The 21,867-nt window shown below is 40.0% G+C and overlaps 2 protein-coding genes across 6 annotated transcripts in view; one reads left to right on the plus strand and one right to left on the minus strand.

The window, feature by feature from the left end:
- Positions 1–1,631: 1,631 nt before the first annotated feature.
- On the minus strand, positions 1,632–15,062 carry tdrd3 (tudor domain containing 3). Of its 2 annotated transcripts, none has more exons than XM_068579561.1 (13): positions 14,871–15,062; positions 14,073–14,157; positions 12,719–12,784; positions 11,861–12,021; positions 10,588–10,729; positions 10,348–10,419; positions 7,379–7,528; positions 6,768–6,920; positions 5,270–5,447; positions 4,570–4,695; positions 3,087–4,042; positions 2,524–2,649; positions 1,632–2,361 (listed from the first exon to the last, which is right to left on the minus strand). In XM_068579561.1, exons 1-13 carry the CDS (start codon positions 14,912–14,914, stop codon positions 2,245–2,247), a joined length of 2,376 nt encoding a protein of 791 aa, XP_068435662.1. In that variant the 5' UTR covers positions 14,915–15,062; the 3' UTR covers positions 1,632–2,244. The 2 variants fall into 2 exon arrangements, with proteins under 2 accessions (XP_068435662.1, XP_068435670.1); XM_068579569.1 differs by having other exon boundaries at positions 2,256–2,395.
- Positions 15,063–18,925: 3,863 nt separating this feature from the next.
- LOC137787243 (protein diaphanous homolog 3-like) overlaps positions 18,926–21,867 on the plus strand; it is a 155,362-nt gene continuing 152,420 nt past the window's right edge. For 2 of the 4 annotated variants that reach the window (XM_068579607.1, XM_068579599.1), the window contains exon 1: positions 18,926–19,536. In XM_068579607.1, coding sequence (XP_068435708.1) covers positions 19,417–19,536 — 120 coding nt within the window. In that variant the 5' untranslated portion in view covers positions 18,926–19,416. The remainder of the gene's footprint in view (positions 19,537–21,867) is intronic. The other 2 variants (XM_068579581.1, XM_068579589.1) reach the window with 2 other exon arrangements.

Here is a 21,867-nt window from a genome sequence, read left to right on the forward strand (position 1 = left end):
GATTAATCCGAAACTGACAGTGGTGAAGCCTGCCAAGCCTAAACATAAAAAAGTGAGTTGCTGTCCCAATACATTCAAGGCCCACTGTAAATCCTTCCATGTACAATCCAATCATAATCTAAGATTGTTTGAAGAATACTGAATAAATGAGATCATATCTAACCAAAGAGGGTCAGTAACAGAAAAATATGCAGTGTTTGAAGCTTCATATTTACTCAGATCTCGGCACCAACATGATTGCATCGAATGTGCAGTTACATAAACCCGAAAAACACGATGTAATCTGATCTGTTCTGCCAGCTTTCAGTTTTTCACTTTCTTTAAAGGGACCAAAACAGGGGGTCACACTGACATTACACTGAGATTGGATCACTTAGTCAGCGTTATTTGTGGCTTCATGATTGTCATAACCCACATAGTATCTGCTCACATCTTGAAATTGGTTACTCAGAAACCCACTTCAATGTTTTAACAAAGCTAATATGTAATACTTATAACTATATATAACTATATAACTATATAACTATATATATATATATATATATATATATATATATATGAATATATTCCAAGTCCAGTTAAATAATTGTTACCTTAGATTCTGTTCATATAACAGTCACATGAAGATTTTCAATCCAAAAAATAATCAGTTTGCACTCAAGTAATAACTGTGAAAATGAAGTGACCCTACAATCCACAGAATCAAGATTTGCACACATAATAACCAAACATTTATTGAGTCTAATGACTTCAGGCTCCACAGAGATTTTGTCCAATATGTCTATCCAGACATTTTACCGGGCCAAGAGAAAAATATTCATGATGATAGGGGCTTATCTCTTCTACCAAAAATATTGCTGCTTATCGGAATGAAAAATCAATCCTTAAAGATTATGTGGCCAGTGTCATGGTCCGTCCCCAAGAACACTTTCAAGAGCTTCACTTTCAGTTCCTCCCCAACAGATAGGTTTCCATATTACCGGCCGTTAATTATTCATCCATGCTCGTTTGGCACCTCGTTCGGAAAATAAAGCAAATCCTTTGGACCAATGATACAGAATAGCGCGGCGACCTCTCTGCTGAACCCGCATGCATTGTCCATTTGTCTCCCCCACTGCTGGTGTGAGTGAAACGGGAGCCCGAGTGGAGATTACTCCTTGATGTGTAAAACTTGTCTCTCGCGAAGCACAAGTCCATAAACAGCCAGCTCAGTGGTGTGTGTGTGTGTGTGTGTGTGTGTGTGTGTGTGTGTGTGCGCAATGCTGGAAGAGCTGCGTACAGTCCCTTTTGTATTGTGCAAAATGATATCTCTGCAGTGTAGTCGTCTCTATTACAGGGGGAAGAGATTGTCTTACCCTTTGGATTTGCTTCACAGAACACAACAAATGAGCTTGAGCTACTTGCTATCGATTCATAGAGCCCTTGACTGTCCAAAAGAGGAGAAATGAAAGAGGTAATCTATGGGACAAGAACTCTAAATCAAGTGTATGATGAAGGCAAACTTGGCGATCATAACTAACGTCATGAGATTGAAAAAAACAAACCAAGGACCCCTTAGATGTTTCTATTTTTGCTCTGGATTAGTCACAATGTATTAAAATTGAAAATAAAAACACACTTAAACAACATAATCGCTACATACCATAATCTTTTTTTTATTTTTAATGCATTCATTTAACAAAGCTTCACAACATGTACAGTAGATATGTCCTGAACAAAAATCAACAGGTGCTCATGTCAGTTTTTCATTATATATATATATACACATTAAGTCCAAGCCCTTTAAAAAGTTGTGTATGTCCTGGCTATGTGGACAATTACAAATTCAGGAAGCATTCTGGATTGTTGCAGAAAGTGACAAAAATCTGTTTAATGGAAGGGTGTGGTACGAGCACACAGATGGGTGAAGAAAAAGTAAATCAATACATAAAATAAAATAAAAAAATTAACCAGGTTTGCCCTTCGGACAGAACTTGAGATTTTTACACAATGTGTTGTACCAGTAGAAGCAGCCAAAATTATACCATTATATAGAATCATTTCTTACATAAAAATGAGAATGAACTTTCCTTTTTTATTATACAATTCAAGACTCCCACTACAATGAAGAGTAATGTTGTGCATAAAAAGCTGCCATATAAAAATAGGAAGATTCTTCACACAATGTTTAAAGTCTAACTATTAATTGAGAAAAAAACAACACAATTTCGTATCCGTTTACCTGCCATTGTAAACGCAGGCACATCAATCTCGTGCCCTAGGAGGCTGGTAATACTGCTGTGTGGGTCTGGTGCGTCTAGGCTGTCCATCTCCCCCAGGGCGAAACTCTAATGAACTGTCGTAGTAACCATCATCTTCCTCCTGCCATTGGACATTTGATATGGTTGTGATGTTACTGTGGGTAATCAGATTAAGATGTCATTTACTCCTTTCTCAACCCACTTGAAGACAGTTGTATTATTTGCGTTCAACTTAGTAACACATCATGATCTGAATAACGATGAATTAATATTAATATCTTACCAAAACATCAGCAGAAACGGGCTTGATGTTATGAAGCAGGACTTCTTCGCAGTTTCCATAATCACTGAAGACAACCACAGCCGTGGAGCCTGATGGATGCACAGCATCTATTCTGGCGTTGTAGAACTTCGGGAGTGCACGCACACACACACCACAGCAGAAAGACACAAATAGACACTTATTTTAATATAAACATTTCCAACGATTTCAAGACCAGACAACGGCAGTTATTCATGACAACCAAATTTAAGTCAGTGAATGAGAGAAAATGAGTCACAACTGAACTAATTGATATTTTATTTACGTCCCTGGTTGACCGTCAGACAAAAAGTAACAGAGAACTGTCACTTTAACAGATTTAGTTGTTAATTATGATGTCACAGATTACGTCTTTAGTAGTTACTGTAGACAGCAACATGTCACATTATGAGCTTATTTGTGTACAAGTTTAATTGGCTTTAATGTCAGAGTCCATTCTCTAACTTGACATACAGCACATTGAATGCAAACGTGTTTCAACAATTATCAGCTATTGTGAGGTTACCAATCCAGGAATTACATACCTTGCCATCTTCCCAGTATAGTGCCAGGCACCGGTCTCCTGGTTTCCAAGCTTGCTCCGCAAAATGACTTTTCTCCGGTCCTCGAGGTCCTTGACCTTTGCCTTGTCCCGACCTCCTTTTGGGTCCTGGGTTATTGGAGGCGTTTTTTTTGGGGGGTGGCTCCTTGTAAGGGGCAGGGTGCGCGTTAGTTGGCTTAATCGGCCCAGTCCTTTTGTGCTCCATATCTCCATTTTGGAAATGAGATGGATCCCCCGTCGCGATTCGAAAATCCCGCAAAACGCCCATTTCTTGGGGTGTCCCTGATCTTCCTGCTCTCGGGTTAAAATTTGGCGGCCCACTGTCCCTTTGTCGGTCAAAGTGGTCTGAGTTTGGCCGCTCACTCTTTGTCTTCCTCCTGTTGTTGTTGGGTTCTTCAAATCTGTCCGTATGCTTACTATTCCTTCTGCCATCGGGGTCAATGACTGCACAGTCAGTCAATTTAGATGTGGGTACGTTGTCTCTAACCCCTCTCCTGTTTGACGGCCCGGCCATGTTCCTACCGCCTCCGTCTCCATTTCTGGATCGCTGGTGGTGAGATGCGCTAAACTCCATCTGCTGCTGCGGTTCCTTTGACTGTGAAAAAGTAGTCGAGAAGGGCGAAGCGAAAATGGGCTCATCTCTCGTCTCTCTCTTGTCATTTTGCGATCTGTCCAACGGGCCCCGTGACCATCTCTCCTGGCCCTTCCACTGCTGGGCTTGAGCTGATGTTTGAGAGGTCGTACAGTTAGAGAGAGGCTCCTGGCCGGGTTTGGGAAAATCTAAGTCCCTGTGGAAGCGAGGTGGTCTGTCGTTCCTTTGTTGCCTGTGGTCATTATGCGAGGAGAACTTGGTCTGCGACGTGTCTTTGCAGTAATAGTCCGAGTTGGAGAAATTCCCTTTACTCTCATGGTGCCTCTGAGGTCCATGGCTCTTTTGCTCTGAGAAAACAAACCGACAAAAAAGAGCAACATCATCAAAAACTATGGCAAAACAATAGGGGATATATAATACAAGGAGCATTGACGAGACTACAATAAAGTGTCGTATTCAATGAAGATTAATGATCGCTAAAACATGAAGCCAACAGTTGGAAATAAATGACCAAGCTATAATTAATGGAATCACCAAACAATGCCCACTTTAAATCACAGCCCAGAGCAGCATTGTTCTACCACACAGGCGCTGATTTCAGACATTACAAGAACATGACTTAATTCCCTTCAGGTCACCAGAGCCCAATCTGTCTGAATCCAATCTGAACCATTTATGATGGCATAATGTTATTAATTTGTACATTATGACAAAACGTTGGCTTAAAAATGTTTATGAACATCACCAATAGTTAATTATTCATGCAATGTGTTATTTCCTTAAATAAATTAAGTGAAACGATTGAAGTGTGATGTTTATGGAACGAGGGAAGTACAAAGGTAGTTTAGAATGAAAACCAGACCACTTCACCCACCATCAATAGAAAAAACTCCCATCTTGGATTCAAGAAAGTCGAAAAGAGTGCTTGGTCCAGACGGCCTTCCACCTGCTCCCTCCTCCTCATCATCATTTCTGGACCTGCCTCGTCCCCTTCCTCGAGCTGAGAAGAACCCAAAAACAAAATATTTTAGACCCAAATAAGAACAGCTCATCAATGATTGTGGATATTTTAGCCCTGAATGTCTACATCTCAAGTCTACGTGTGTGGTTGCATACATCCATGCATGTCTGTGTTTTAAACCTGAACCTAACTGAAGAAACAAAACCTGAACACTTCCCGAGAGATTACATGAATTTGTCCCAGATTCAAGAACAATCCCAGCTCACAGTTATCTTACCGCAAAAGAAGTGTTAAGTTGCTGAAAGTTGATTTATTAAATGCTGAAACAAAATTCTTAAAAGAGATGACCGCACGTCGCAGGTCGCCAGTGCTTGGGGGAAAAAAATCGTCCGCAGCAAAGTGTGTATGCAATTTGTGTTAAAAGGGACTAAAACACAAACACACTACTTTAATTAGGCTGTAGGTGACTTTTACTGCATTTAATAAAGTACATCCTCATCACTCCACCCGAGCTCACTCTTATTCTGTAGAAACAAAAAGGTGTCAGGCTATGGAACATTTTCTCAAGCCAATGCGGTCAGCTCTGTGTGCACGTGTGTTTATTTGTATGAACCTCTGGGGGGGGGCTTGATAGATTCAGCTTCCACGGGGTCTGGTCTGCTACCAAAAGATCCAGTCAGTAGGCTGTTAAGCGCCACTTCAAGGTTGTTGTTATTATCCATTAGAGCCAGCCGAGCGGCCTCCCTGTTAAAGCCCATCTCCATGATGTCTCTCAAAGCACGCTCATCCACCTAAACAAAGATGGATAACATCAAAATAAATCGAACAAAAGGATTACAAAAATGTTTTTATGTAGAGGATATACAATATACAGGGTAAATACATTTAGATGGATGATGGTTGTTCAGCAATATTAGATTCAGATGTAATGTTAACTGTAACTGAAAAAAAATGGGCGGGAAAGAAAACACCATCTACAAAAAAACTTGTTCTTAAATGGCCCAGTCATGGATATTACATAAGTTTTAGGTTGGATTAGTGCAGTGGTTCTCAAACTGTGGGGCGCGACCCTCTAGTGGGGCGCGGAGTTATTACAGGTATGGTGCGAGGGGATGCAGATTCTTAAATATTTTTATTTTTTTTAAGAATCCTTTATTAATCCCACAGTGGGGAAATTATTATCTGCATTTCACCATCCTTAGTAATTAAGGAGCTTTGTGCTGCTGTGAAGCACCGGGCTTCAGTGTCTTGCTCAAGGACACTTCAACATGAAACTATGGGTAGAAAACAGGGATCCAACCAGCTTCCTTTGTAATCTTTTTTGCCAAATATTAGTTTTTTGCACATATAAAACTTTATTTGCATTGTTTTAACAAAAGGTGATTGCACATTTATTAGTTTTTGTCAGATGGAGCAATCTTGTTTACTTGGGATTTCAATTTTCTTAAAAAAAAAAAAAAAGAAAAAAAAAAAGCCCCCTCTATCTCATCAGGCCTCTGCTGCTCTCATTAAGAAAAGCACAAGGACTTAGTGGGATTTCCAGCTACTGATGCCAGATGCAAAAGCAACAATTAGGGATTTCACTCCAAAAAACACGGATGGAGGAGTCTCAAAAAGTTGGGACCATTTTTCTTCCTCCAAAGTGGGGCGTGACAGAAAAAGTTTGAAAACCACTGGATTAGTGCATTTAGGTTACAAACCGTCATTAACCCATTAACAAGCCAAACACATAATATCCTCTTCCATCCTATTTATGTATTCAGCCCAATTGCTGGCTGGGCTCTGCCTAGAAACTGGCAGGTCCCAACACAAAGCTAGACAAATGGACTGCCACTTGATTGGAAAATGTGGCCAAGCCTCCAATTCATTTAGATTTCTACAAAATCATAATCAATGCCTCACCTAGTCTGCGAGCAATGAACTAAAGACCTCAATCCAGACAAAAGAAATCAAAGAGGAAAGCAGGGTGAGTTCCAACCTTTTAAATTCTTTTTTTATACAGTGAATAAAAAGGGGCTGAACGGTCAAATCATAGTTTAAACACAAGTGACTTTCATTACTAACTTTACACGGACTTGTTTTAAAAGTTCAGACAAAGTTTGTCTCCTCACCAGCTCTCGGTAGTTCCCATCTTGTCTGCTTTCAGGTCTTTCGACCCAGTCTTCCCGTCTCCTGTGCTGGTAAGAGTCTCGGCTCCGAAAAGAGGAAGCAGCACCGGATAAATTACTGCCTGCATTTCCTCCACCACCAAACGTCCTCGGAGCCTAACAAGTAGAAGAACAAGACGATCGATACGGCTGCAGGGCTAGGCGAAACAATAAAGCCGACGTAAGAAACTACACTTTGGAGCTGACAATGTAATTAGGCTTCTTAATTGGAAGAGTTGCTCACCTGTCAAAAGCAATCAAGGTTAAGATGAACTCCGATAAAGGGGCATGTATTTTTAAATGGAGACAATTAAATGGCATGTGCAAAAATTACAATCAATAAGAGAAACACCACTTATGGCAATAGGGGTGGTCCTAAAACACGTGTCCAACATACAGGACGTCGACTACACTTTTATAGGACAGTATAAGAGATTGCTAAGAATCTATTATAAGACAAAATGTTGTGCGACAAAGTGAACAAATGTGAGCTGTACAATATGGTATAAGCTCTGTCAAATAATGAAGTACCTTGAAATTACACAAGTAAAGACTCATGATACGGGTTCACATACCTCTTTGGTCTTGGCTATCTCAGCAATGGCTGCTGTCCGCTGCTTTTCAAACTCATCATTCTCATCAGGACCTTTGACCACATTCTGAGACTGGAGGGTCTTCCTCTGGTCCAGATCCCTGCTGTCTACGTCCTCCTTCCTCGCACACTTCTACAGGGAGCAAATAGAGAGTGAGAACATGTTCTCAATGATGTACAGTGACTCAGAATTTCCACATTTTCTGCAGTGTTTAAGCTACACTCTTAAGATTTTGTTGTGGCAACCAATAGCAACCGAAATCCCAACGCAGCCTCTCAGCTCACAGTTAATGTTTTGAAACTCAACTGTGAACTGCAGCTGTTTTGATGACTGCAGGAAGTGAGTCAGTCAGAGAAGTGAATGACGAATGGGAGCAAAGACCTTTGCTCGGGAGGTTCACAATTTTTCTGCATTGCTAAGTGAGAGGCAACACGGTTATAGAGGCAGAGGTGACTTATCTGAGGAGACGAGTAGGGATGAAAGTAGGCACTGACAATTCTGGTGGTTGTGCAACGACCAGCACAAGCAGGTTAGGTTCATTCCGTAGAAGTGTGTTGTTGGTATTTTGGTGTGCATTGGGTCTTTTGGACAAACAAAACACGTGCGCAGCAATAACGGAAAATTGCGTAAAAACGTAAATACATTTAATTTAAATGATCACCCCCCAGCCAGTAGTACGCATTTAATGTGGATGAAGCAGATTGACTGATTAACTGGCGGTAAATCCCTGCAGCCATCTGAAGGCAGGACGACAGATATGTTGATAAATCTGCAGGCTCCGCTTTGAGATGTGCCATTACCCATGACCATGCACAGCGTTAACCTTCATTAAATCACGTGCAAAATGACACCAGGCTGTTACAAAACACACACACGCGTACATCCGACAGGTGCGTTATGACTCCATATTCTGCCTGTTTACATGAGAGCCATCAAATTACAACCGTGTTTCACAGTCGGCTTTTAAACTTTAAAAATAATTCAGTGTTTCATCATTGAAAACCTGTTTGGTGCTACATCACATTCCCAGATATGTGACAATTCACGACATGACAGAACGGTGCCTGAAAGACTGTTGGACTGATGGTGATGATTTGTTTTGACCGTCGTAAATTAAATCGGTAAATAAATAAATTAAAAAACACACACAATCCGTCACATTGTGCTGCTCGGCACCACTCGGACACGTTCTTTATTTGTTTGTTGAGCGGTTGTCGTAACACATGTGATTGGTGCAGCTGTTAAAGTTCGACGTTGCGCTGTTGCACCTACATGAACCAAGACAGCAGGTGTGCTTGGAGACGTCCACGCCGTCATACCACCTGGCACATGCCGCTGCGCTTGCACGATTAATATAGGGCTCATTATCCTAATTACTCCTGGTGGTGCCTTGCTATGCAGATGGAACGGGTTCGCCCCGGTTTTGAGATAGATCTCCACCACTGATCTTTCTGCCTTCATTCCAATTTGTTGAGGACTGCATTTGGGGTTATTAACACTTTAAAAAGAGATATTTTTGTTGAGATTTTCAAAAGACAATGTCCCCGGTTTAGTCTGGGTAATTCACAGACCTCGCTGTCGACAGCTTACTTTGTTCTTTATATTCAGTCGAAAACAGTTCCCAGAGACAAATGTCTGTGAGCTCGTAGATAAGCCAGGCTAACCAAAGCACTGGCACAGGGCAAATGGATTCTGGAGGGGCAAGGCAGATAAAACCCAACCGCATGCCTAGATATCTCAGTGGTAATTGATGTAATCATGATGACGAAAACGCACATGCTACTTTCTTTCAATGTTCTGAAGTGTACCCAACACTTCACTGATAAAAAAATGTGTTATGGACTCGGAGCATGAAAGAAATAATTCTAATGTCAGATGAGATGTAAAGTTAATTCAACATGTCAGACAAAATGTCTAGTGAAACAAAGAGCAAAGGAAAATGCAAGCACATGTTTAAAGAGACTCTGCTTCACAATGCCAATTACCTAGATATAGGATATTGTTTATAACCCCAAGCTTCAATCCAATCAACACTAAGCCCCGGAGTGACCTGGCATTAGAAATACATTAACACTCATAATCTAGAGAATGCGAAATGATAATTCCCAAATGCTCCTCAGCCAACTTTACAAAGCTTCAGCAAATCTGGAGTGAAGTGGGGTGAAAATCCCAAAATCCAAGTGTCAAGCTGATCCGGATGTATCCCGCTCTGAAGCGGGGATTCTTGCCAAGGGAGCATTGACTCGGGCTCAGTGGTTTTTAAAATGAGAAATGACGCGGTGATGTGCAAAACCACAAAATGTGGAAGAATTAAGAGCGGTTCAATAGTTTCTGTGTGCACTGGGAATAGACCATGGTTATTCTTTTCAAATCTAAAACTGTGTGTAAATATGTTTGACAATGTGATGCAAGTATATATCTGATGGTGAAATTTAAAGGCCTGCCTATCTTTCATTTTTTTTTTCCACTTTTATTTGACTGGTGTACAAAGGCAACACTTAATGCCATGGATAATTTTAGGAGAGGGAAAACTGTCATTGCAATGTGTGTGTGCAGTGTGTGTGTGTGTGTGTGTGTGTGTAAGACAACAAAGCAGAATTAAAATTCAGTGATGCATTTTAAAGATTCATGAAGACTCACAATGATTAAGATTAGAGACAACATTTACAAGAAAAGGGATATTAAGGCCCATTCCTGAAGCCAGGCTTTTGTCTGGACCCTCGAAAACAATCGGGAGCTTATTGTTATTCGACAGTGCCTCAGACTTCTATTAAGTCACTGTTTAAAAATCTCATTTTCCTAAACTTGCATTTCCCCTGTATTATTTTTGTTAGTTTGGCATTTTGCAATCATGCGTCCAGTTTATTGTTTTCCTCTGATGTACATGTCAGAGAAGCTCTCGTAACTTTATTTTGAAAAGCAAACTGTCTGAATGAATATTACCCCCTTACCTGACCAAATGGCACAAAGGGAGGAGGTCCACCTTCTGCTCCAATGTTACTCCTGCTGTGTTTGGCCAGACTCTGCAGGTTGAACGGTTAAGGCACATTGTTAATGATTCTTAAATCCTAGCAAGAGAAATTTTGGACTGGAGGTGGCCTTCAATGCAGATTTATAAATATTACCGATACGTGAATTTAATATCGTTCAGCAAAAGCAGCTAAGCCGTCGCCACACAAATAGAATCTCACCCTTTGTAGTTCCCATTTTTCCACCATGTGATCAACCTCTCCTCCAAGGACGCAGATTTTTGAGTCATCGAGCAGCAAAAGACCATTTTTAACCAGGACTGTACCAAGGAGCTTTACCTTTGTTCCCGGGGGGGTATTAAGACTGAAAAACAAACAAACAAATTTGAAACAAATTAAGTTAAAATATGTGTGAAAGTATGCTTCAAATATAAATTGTTTAACCGACTGTTTAACGTAAAATACATTCATGGGTTCATGATATCGGAACGGAGCATATCAGGGCCCACACCCTATCGACTTTACCCAAACCACTTTATAAATGACATGAAGTAGCGTCGCCAGGGGATGGGTGGCAAGGCTAGGGAAGACTATTAATAATCCCAGCTGCTCACCCATCCTCGTGGTAAATTAAAAGCCCCTCTATCTCATCAGGCCTGATAAGGCCTCTGCTGCTCTCATTAAGAAAGCACAAGGACTTAGTGGGATTTCCAGCTACTGATGCCGGATGCAAAAGCAACAATTAGGGATTTCACTCCAAACCTCTGGGATGGATGCTGTTTGTTCTCATGATAGCAGCCAGTGCAGAAGTGATGCTCTGGCTGGCTTTGATTCAATCAAATACAAGCGCACACAAGCACACACAGTGTTCCCCCTCTAATCAATGTTTCTCCACAGTGGTTAATTGTCATCGCTCTATATCAACATCTCACACACTGAACAGTCCTGTAATCAATCCGATCCTTCTTTGTCACTCGCTTATGGCCTCACGCACACACAGAAGTGGAACCTTTCATGAGCAACTCCAGCCGTCGCCGTTGCCAGATGCTCATAAAGAGGGGATTTGTTCTGTACTCTCCTCTCTTTCCATCAGGAAGTCGAGGCCCAAATTTGGACCACTCCACCTGTACAGACTGGCTAGTCACCATGGCAGCCGTCACCAAGGCCACCGTTGCTGGGATGGAGATTTAATTGAGGCCGGGAATCGTTAGATAGCTGAACCACGTGGATATTGCAGATAACGGGAGAATTGAGGCACGTGGTAGGGTTGAGGGTTGACGAGGAAGTGATGGGTGTGTGGAGATTATTTTTTACATTTGAATATACAAGGAAGTGGCTTAATGACGCTCTGCTTTGCATCAAAGTTGCTGCCAGAAATACATTGTTATAGTCATTTAATTTTTAAAAACAACACCAACTTCCCAGACCATTACAAACAACTCCATGACATTATTTGCATATTTTCCACATTACTAAATCGGACACTGTAAGGTACCTGATTTTAGACAGGTGCTGAAACTCCAATCCAACACAGGTGGTATGCCCATCTGTCATTTGAAGGCGCAGCATCCGCGGCGCGCCCTGGGATTCCTCATGGTCTTTGGGAGCCGAGACGTTCCTCACTTTCTGCACCTGAAGAACACACGGACCTTCCAACTGGCCGAGTGCAAGAGACAACAGACATATGGCTTTGAAAGAGAAATCGGCAGCATGTGGGGGAGTATTGCAAGAGCAAAATATGAGCAAAGACTCAAACCATTTCAGTATTTATCCATGGTTACTGGGAACTATTGCAACGGCATGAGAAAAATAACTCCTTCCGTTTAACACACCTGTGGCAGCACAGGTTTACTAATTTCTTCAAGCTGCTACATGACTAACCTTTAGATTCTCGGTGGCCATTTTATTTTAAAAGCACTGAATCGGAACGTGTAACATCTACAGGTTATACTACAATCTGTAGTTTAATGCAAGTATAAATGTTCAGATGGCATTTTTTCTGTTTAATTTAATGCACGCTGTACTAAGCAGCACTGCTGAAGTGAGTGGAGGTTAAGGTTATTGAGGTTAAGTTCACATAGAAACACGTCTTAATCCTCTGGCACTCTTTGGAACATCTTTTCTTTACAGTTGCACAACTCCAGTTTTACAGGCGAAGAGGTGGTGGACTGCACCCTGTTTGTCAGTGTGTTAGGGCCATCTAGAGGCACTCATGAAAACTGCATTTCAGCTGAACATTTTAAGCCTGCACTGACTTTCAACACGAAAGAAAAAAATTGGAGGACATAATTTCCCACTGAGTTTCTCAGATTCAGCATTGAAATGGCCGTATAATAATTTCTGTGCAACTTACCTTTGCAATTCTTCCACTATTGATGTCAGATGGTAGGATTTGTCTCCCAATAGGCCTGAGGTCGCTCTGCAAAAATGAAATATTATATATATATATATTAAAATAATTTCCCCAAGTATATTATTCGGCATGTTGAGGAGGGGCCTTTTCACATTGTCCCCTTAGTCTCAGAAATGGACACCATGGAGCCAATTCAAAGCACACAAGTAGTTGCAGTACAAAATTACATGGTGTCACTTCTTTGTAACCAACACTATGATCAATTTTTTACAAATTGTGTCAAGAGTGCAAACATCCGTCAGGTATCTGTTGTCTGCACCTACTGGGTCTGCCACCCGTCCTTTAATACAACACAAAGCAGCTGACCGTGTCTTGAAAATGCAGGTCTTGTATTTACCCAGGTAACTTTGAAAAAAAAAAAGTAATTGCTTCTTCATATCAATGTCTCAAAAAATCCCTTGTAACACAATTACGATTTATATTAAAAGGAGGAATAAACAACGGTTACCCAAATCTAGTTAAATCAAAGTTGCTTAATGTCAGTTAAGCCAAGTATGTGTAATAAGTCAGAGTGCAGTCGGAGATCTTGTGGCAGCCCTTCTAGCCAAAACTTAAAGGTCAAGACAACGTGTTCTGGACTAGTCTGCTACTACGGATTAGAGAAGGAGTGTCACCGCCTGTCTGACACAAAAGCATTCTTAGCTATACGACTGACTGTGGTTCCTATTCATGTATCACCACTTTTGTGTTTATGTATTGTCTAGAGTGTTTTCTATATTGTCTTTTTTAAATTTTACAACCATTTGTATTATAATATGTATTATTATTATTGACATAATTTTTATGTTGTCTTTCCATGCCATGAAAATCAAATAGATTTTCGGCCTTATGTTCCTTTCTTGTATCATGTCAGAATGTAGGAAATGGGCTGAATTTAACTGGCTGATCAAAGAGGGAAAAGGACATAGTTGGATGTAAAGAGATGGGGACGACTGAAGGTGAAAAGAGCAGATGCAGTCTGCCACTAGTGGGACATACATTATTGACAACAGGCAAAATATACTTTTCACATAAGTCCACTTACACCAGTTAATACATATCACCAAACCTCACCAGTTAATACATATCACTGAACGTTAACAGAGAAAAGAATGCAACACTCAGATTAAAATAGTGTGTCCATAGCTTTTGTCTGTTTCATGGTCTATGCCAGTATACCCCTGAAAAGCAATGACCAAATAATGTAGTATCACAACAATTAATAAATGCTGTGATGAACAGTGTCTGCATACTGCAATATAAATACAGCGCAGACTAAATGTCTATATGCAAAACTTACAGAATGAAAACTTACGTCAAGTGCAATGCCAATAATGTCATTGTGTGTTATTTTCTCAGCGGACCCTTTCAGCTCTGCTATGCCTTCGTCGCTGAGGTACCTGCAAGGTGGAGAAGACGTAATGTTTAATTATTCAAAAGATTATAGAGAACATCTATCCACGACTTGTAGCTCACAACAAATATGCAGGGGCATATGTGAATAAGTTATGTACAGTTCTTATTATTGAAACGGAATTCTGGTGAAACGTTTTAACAATATCAAGAATCTGTTATAAATGTTTTTTCCCACGGTGTATTTTTTGGTTTTAAGGGCTCAGCATCCTCGGTCAGATTGCATAATTTGCAAATAAATACATTTGGAAGCCACACATCTGTATCGAACATTGCCAACTTGGTTTAATTCGATTAGCTAAATACTGTTCATCCAGTAGGGAGTGAGACCGCTGCATCAATATAAGATACAAGACTGAAAACAGGGGTTTCAATGTAGCTAGTCACGTTACTACAGCTCGCCAGCTAAAGCGAACGTCAACAGCTCGCGTAACGATAGAGCCATGCTAACTGTGTATTAGCCATAGCAGCTAGGCTAACGTTGTTCATGTTGCTAGCTCCTAGTTAGTTAACGCTAAAAAGCCGTATTTTCACCTGGAGAAACACGAATAACGGCCTAATAGATGGTCGCATGCACCGCGGAAACAGTCTACTGTAACAGTCCGCTCGGGCTAATGATTAGTTGTGAGCCCAGACCAATCTGGCACCTCAGTGAGTTGACGTTGGCTAGCTTGCTAGCATTAGCTACCGGGGTACCTACCAGCCCTCTTTGGTCAAACAATCTGTCAAATCGGTCATTTTCATCCACACCGTAAATGTGTAAATAACGACACCAGCGCGTTTTGGACTGAGCACGCTCGAACGACGACTATCTGTTTTGATAATGCATGTTCTATTTCTGACAATGATAACGCTTTGCTAATGTGAGTATTAAACCACTCGCTCTACGTAACGTGCGTCACCTGCCGAGACGCGGCTACGGCGTGCCGAGAGGGTCAAACGCATTTATTCTTCCATTCACGTTATATTTTTTTCTTACTATTTGTCTTCTTCTTATTCTCTTATGGATAGTTTATATTCATATTTGTTATAAAGGACAACATATTTTCACTGGAATCACATCTGAGCTCATAGCGACATCAGTGAGTTAATGTTCTGTCCTCATAATGTCCATTGTATATGTATATTCCATTATATTATATTGATACATTTGATACAAATAAATAAACAAAACCGAATTGAAAAGTGCATGTTGCTTACTCTTTATAAACAGTCTACTGGTTTTGATTCAACCAACCATGAAGCTAAACTTATACTATGGCACAAAGGGACACTTTTAAAAAGAAGAAAAATATTATTTTTTTATAGAATCTGTAAAAAATAATTGTCTTAAATGTTTCTACCTTCCATTGTGAATATATAGTGTTTTACTGTTACTTAACTTGAATAAAGGCTTATGTGTGTGTGTCCACAAAGCTGTTAAACAAATCAGATTTGAAATGCATGGACTAATTGTGCCAGGCCAATTATGGTATGCATATGTTGGCTGAGATGCTCTCTCAGAAATTTCAGTTTGGTTCAGTGAGTTGTGTTACTTCACCTCTTTTTTGTTTTTTGATCAACTATTTTGTTGGTAACACTATTGTACAGATTAAACATAAAGGGAATGTACCAATTATTGCACAGTTGTATTTTCTTTTTATATAAAGGAGCTCACATCAGGCCCAGTATGACATTAGTGTTACGTAAGAAGCGATGGAGCAAAACTTTGTCTAAATTGGCATGTCATGAAAATACACTGAACCAAGGTGATTTTTGTTTTAAATCAATGTTTTTTCATGGTTCTGTTGATGAAAATAATAGAATGTGTCTTATGGAGATAAAAAAGTTAAGTCAAGTCAAGTTTATTTCTAAAGCCTAATACAACAGATAACAGATTTGGGGCTTTACAATCTGTACAGTACACATTTGGATTATTTTGATGATTGGAAAGCATAATTATTCATTAATTTTAGAACAGCCATGCGTTTGTAAATCACTTCTGATATTTGTGAGGGACAAATAAAACTTTCTACTGTTTACAAGAAGGACAAATACCTGGCATGGTTTAGTTATAAGTCAAATATAACCCTGGATTCTAATATAGGGATACAATTTTAATTGTAACCACAAGATGGCAGTAAATACACACTGAAGTGTTTCACAAGATTTAAAGAAGTTCAGCAATAGAATGGACCAGTCCACCACGTTTCATTGTGAGGATAACATTTCCCTTATTCAGTATGAGCCTTTACGTTTCAGTCTGATATTTCTGACTAATGATTAATACTTGTTCTATACAACGTAGACGGCATTCAACGTGGTTTCACTGCAATAATCGCATAGACTGTGATACAAGGTAGAGTTGTGTTGGTACTGGATATAGAATTACTTTTTTTTGTTGGTAGACAAAAGATTAGAACAAAACATAGATTGTCCCTGCTCATGTTCATTCTTTAGAAAACATTAAAAAAAAAACATTTATTCATTCATGAATTGAGCAACTTTAAGGCACATTACGGTAGAAAGGAAAACATTATCCTTGAGGCTCATTTTAACAACCAATTTATTTGTATGAATTGAATCTTTTTGTACATGTTCACAATATACCAATTTTGTCTTGAAATACTAATGTCAGTAGAGCACACATAATTTAATAATAAGAAAAAAAACATTTACGCTCACTTAGAGAGATTTTCTGAATATGGACTTTTCTGTTTGAATGGCAGATCAATGTCATCATCAAAACAGAAATATTTTAATGTATATTATTTGGGCTTTGCAGTTTTTCAGATTGTATGTCACTGTGGAAATTCTTTGGAAGGGCAGATCTCTCATTTTCTGAGAGGATTAGAGGGGCACAATGCACAAGGCTTGTGTTCGGCTTGAATAGAGGCAGAGCATTAACACAGGGCTGGCAGCCATGCCTTTCAGTGACTCAAAGAAGAAGAGTCTTTAGAGATAACACATTTTCAGGAGGTCAAAATCAAAGAAAGTCAAATTTAATTTCATAGCAAAAGTTTTCATTCAAAAGTGACATTTGACTTTAAGTTTTGCTCTGGAGTAACAAACAAATAAATACAACAAAACAACAATTTGGCATGCTAAATCCAGCCTTTCACATAGACAACTATGCTTGAATAAATCTCCATTCGTTTGACAGTTTACCTATCAGTGAGAATTTGTCCCAGTCCATTGCATTCTTGCAGATTGACATGGTAATAGTGAAGCATAATTATACTGAATCACTGCTCCACTTGTAAAAGATGGATGCTGGTAATATAACAGCTGCAAATTACATGAGCTCAGAGCTGAAATCTGTGACCTGTTTGTTAAATATATTTCTTGTTCCTATGGGTGGCAAAGACATGTTTTTTTAAAATGTATTATTCTTTCTTTTGAAACTGCCAATCAAACCTACAAGCAACTGTTGTGAAAGTTGTTCTGGCCAGTAGGCTACACATGTCTTATTATAATTTGAACCCAGTCTGAGGTCTTAAGACGGATTGGCGTGGCCACAGCTGTCTTGAAGCACAAAGGCAGGTGAAAGGTTATTACTACGTGTGTCTTTTCATCCCATTACAATCGTGAGGTTACATTGCCCACGAGAAGAAAGTTCCACTCGTCTGGAGCTCAACTGCTGAATGATCACATTGATGAGTCATGTCATGTACGGTTTATTATGGCACACAGTTAATATTCTCCGGTATGATTCATGTGTCGTACTAACAGGGGCACACATGTTCTCTGTTGGGAAGAATTCTCACTCTGATACATGTCTTGGGGGAGCATTGTTTGAGTAAAGTACTGGAGAAGGATCTCACAAATGTTTCTGTTTGTTGCATCACATCACCTCATTGCTGTTTGCATCAGACAAGCTGGGCAATTTGGGATTTTACTGTAGCTTGAGGCTGACTTTAAAACGGCCAAACAAAGCTGAAAACCAACAGCATGAAGCATTTTCAGTATAACAACCTGATTGAAAAAAAGGAGAAAATGAAAAAGAATGGAAGCATCAATTGTGTTCCACCCCGAACTTTGCATGAGAAGTTAAGGGTTTGTTGAATCCTGGAAACATAACCGGGTAGGATGGGGAGAAGGGCAAAACATTTTCTAAAACACAGAAATGTGTCTGTCATCGCCTAAGACAGGTGAGTCATGTGGCGCAGAGACTGATGTTTTTTCTCTCCTCATTGACCTGTTGTGCAATTGTAAAAGAAAACGATCATTCCATTTCAAACATATGAACCTTTCATAAAATGAAAATGAAGTTGACTCACATTAAAACGGATTAAAGGCTTCAGAGACATGTATGTTTTGTCTTGATAACCGTGTACCAGTACCATGAAGTTGCCACATTCAATAACTATTTAAATCGTTTTTAGGTTTAGGTTGGCCTCCAAAAAAAAAAGTGTACTTTGAAGTAAATGTTGCGTTTGATTTTCAGCAAATTGTCTGGTTGGTAATTCAAGAAAAATGTGCCCCGTGGGTTAATTTGCATCGTTAAATTGTCACGCAGTTAGATCACACTGACAACTACAAACCACTACAAACATTTCTGCACTCTTGGCAGACTCGCGGTGCACAAACCATCCCACCTATGGGAGACCCAGGTCCCTTAAACGAACCGATACGAGGTCGAGCTGTTTGACAGCTCACCGCGGCCAATCAAATGCCTCTTCAACCGGACATAGAGGGGGCGGTCCCTGCTGCAGTGATGCTATTGGTTGAATTAAACCGGCGCAGCTGACGTCCCCTTTGCGCGGGTCTGTCAAAAAATATCTTACCCATAAATGTATACAGCCAACGACTCAGCAACATATTGTACTAATTATATAGCTTACGATTGATGGACGAATGAGAAAGATATCAGGAATCCGGTACGTTGTCGGCAGCATTCAGTCTTTCTGAGAGCGGAAGCGTTAAACTAGCGTAACGTGACAGTTCATAAATTGGATTAGCGCTCAGTAAAGCCTCCACTGAATGATAGTTTAGCAAACTTTGCTAGCGTTAGCTGGGTGACGTGAACGTGAGCTCGCTGAAGAAAACGGTTACGTTACGTCTGGCCTTCTCTGATACCATCAGAGGGGACGTCTGCTCTCCGTTAACCGGGTGTTGACGTTAGCGGTCCGCCAAATTTAAGACAACAAAAAGGTAACGATAACAACGCGCGAGTGTCGTCTTCACCATTTTTATAGGGTGTGAGCTAACGCGACGTTGACGTGACATATCAAGGTGTAGAGGTCATTCGCTTTAGGACCAACAACATGGATGGGTACAGTCAGCGGTTTGAATCCGCTGCCGGACGGGACGGCAAACCTCAGAAGAAGAAGGGTGTTTCCAACCACAACACATGTTACGACGAGGGAGACCGCAAACCGAAGTTTGTAAGTATTGCGGGCTGGATGTAATCGTTTTTACATAGGTGTGTATTATTTTAGCTGCAAGGAGGGTGGTTTTTTCATTCTTCTAAAAGGATGTCCTCTCAGTACTACTTGCCAAAAATGTCCACGTAATCTCTGAAACTACCTGTAGACTACTCTGACTTGGTACACACACACACACACACACACACACACACACACACACACACACACACACACACACACACACACACACACACACAGTGCAAAATCAATTAAGGAATAAGTGTCTGCATTGACTTATTTTTCATATAATAGCTACATTCTCGTTTTTTTCCTTCTCCCTATGGTAGTGTGAATAGATGAAAGACTCTTTAGAAAGATATGTAACAATGACCTTTTATTAATGTATTATATTTCCAGCAACCTAAATTCATTCAAAACTGGCTATTATCTTGGTGTGCCTTAGGAAAAGTAGGTGAAACAGAGCTCGGGCCAGAGGAATAGAAGTGGAGATGCCTGTGCAATGTTCTTTACTCGACACATTATATTATCTACGTTGTGGAGAGAATTCCGTCACAGAATCTCTCTCAACCTTAAAAAAAACGTGTGAATAGTGAAATCGCTGAATGTATTTGTGAAACGGTGACCTTGACTTTGCCTTGCATCAAGGAAATCAAAAGGTTAAAATTAGCACAGGGTTTAGCCTTTACACTAATCCATTTCCTTCATACTATTGCATACAAACCAACCAACATCTTGTCTACCTGGTGAATGTCTGCTGTGTACTTCTGAGTAGTATAGGGAGGTGTTGCTGTTTGGACAAATCATTACCATTTGTTAGGGTTCTTAAAGAGGGGTCTCATTTTCAAATTAGTCAACTTCCACAGCAACATGCATCCCCCCATTTAGACTGGAGACTTGTGTATGACAGGTCTATTTAATGTAAGCTCAACCCACATTTGACCCCTCTCTTATGAGAGTGCTAACACAAGTTAATTTATTTTTTTGCCCTTCAAAGATTCTAGTCGAGAATCATAGAAAAGGTCTGTACAGGAATGGGTTTTCAATCCAGTCATTATCCACTCTTCGTGATTGGCTGTTGGCTGAATGTCCTTCACTTACTATTCCTGATAAAAGCGCCTGTGTGTGTGTGTGTGTGTGTGTGTGTGTGTGTGTGTGTGTGTGTGTGTGTGTGTGTGTGTGTGTGTGTGTGTGTGTGTGTGTGTGTGTGTGTGTGTGTGTGTGTGTGTGTCATTTTGGGCTCTGCAGTAACTTGTGATGACGTCGACTGTCTTCTGTTGATGTTTCGGGTTTAGCCAATTAGACTTTGGGGCTGATCACACATTAAGAGTCCTGGAGGTCATGTCGTGAAAATTTCAATAAGTACAAGCAGAGTTTCACCTAAGCAGGCCCCTTGTTACCAGTCGCTGATGATGAAAGTTCATTCGTAACCTTTTGCAATATTATTTTACAAGTTCATTTAATATCGCTTATTTTTTTTTTTGTGGAGATTTCAGCAGCAGTGCATGGTTTTGATTGGCAGGTGGCGTTTGCGCAGTAGTCATGAAGATGGGTCAATTGGGTAGTTTGTTAAATTTGGTAAAAGGTGGTTGCATAGATTAAAAGAGGTAATAATACCTGTGTTTGTTCAATTCTAGTCTTTGGTGTGGGGGGAGGCTACTCTCGTTGGACGCCAAAGACATCAAACGTTTCATACATGACCGCCTATTATTATATATTATCTCTTGACTATGACAATAACAGAGCTATGTCAACTGGGTAAACACCATCTGTTGGTAATGACCATGAGATATAGTTGTAGATTAAGCCCAGGGAAATAGTTTTCGTAAATAGACCTTAATTTGAGATGATTTTGACAACGCTATTTAAAACCTTATGAATCTATGCCAAGACACTGCATTTCACTCTCAAGACTTTGTGTGGCTTCTTTTAAATAAAAGCAGGACAAACAGAAACCAAACCGAGATTACTTTTTGTGCTTTTGTACCCCGTACGGTTGGCAGCGCCTTTTCACTGGCGTTAACAAGAGTGAAAAGCAAAGTATCTTTTGCGTGAGCTGTAATACACTTTCTCACTCAGGCGGACAGAGGTGTTAGTTATTATTCTGGTTCTCTTTTTAATGTATAAAACCATGTTGCTTCCCAAAGAGATGTTCTAAATGCTCCCCTTACATTTTTGTTCTTTCAAAAATGCACAACCAGAGAACATCTTGTTTTTTATTCTCACTTAAAAATACATGCATACAAGCTTAGTCTTGACACATTGGACATTTATAGTTCATAACACTATTACAACAAACAATAGAAAAACATTGTCAATATATTTTAAATT

This window comes from Clinocottus analis, unplaced genomic scaffold (genome assembly GCF_023055335.1).
Source record: "Clinocottus analis isolate CAN_PGR_092001 unplaced genomic scaffold, fCliAna1.0.p SCAF_1, whole genome shotgun sequence".
Taxonomy (NCBI): domain Eukaryota; kingdom Metazoa; phylum Chordata; class Actinopteri; order Perciformes; family Cottidae; genus Clinocottus; species Clinocottus analis.

Excerpts from the sequence above, each read along its gene's own strand:
- tdrd3 (XM_068579561.1), bottom strand. The coding sequence starts at position 14,914 with ATGAAAATGACCGATTTGACAGATTGTTTGACCAAAGAGGGCTG. Across the intron at positions 12,022-12,718 it reads ATAGTGGAAGAATTGCAAAG|TTGGAAGGTCCGTGTGTTCT; the intron begins GTAAGTTGCACA and ends GCACTCGGCCAG. Across the intron at positions 4,043-4,569 it reads GGGAGTTTTTTCTATTGATG|AGCAAAAGAGCCATGGACCT; the intron begins GTGGGTGAAGTG and ends TTGTTTTCTCAG.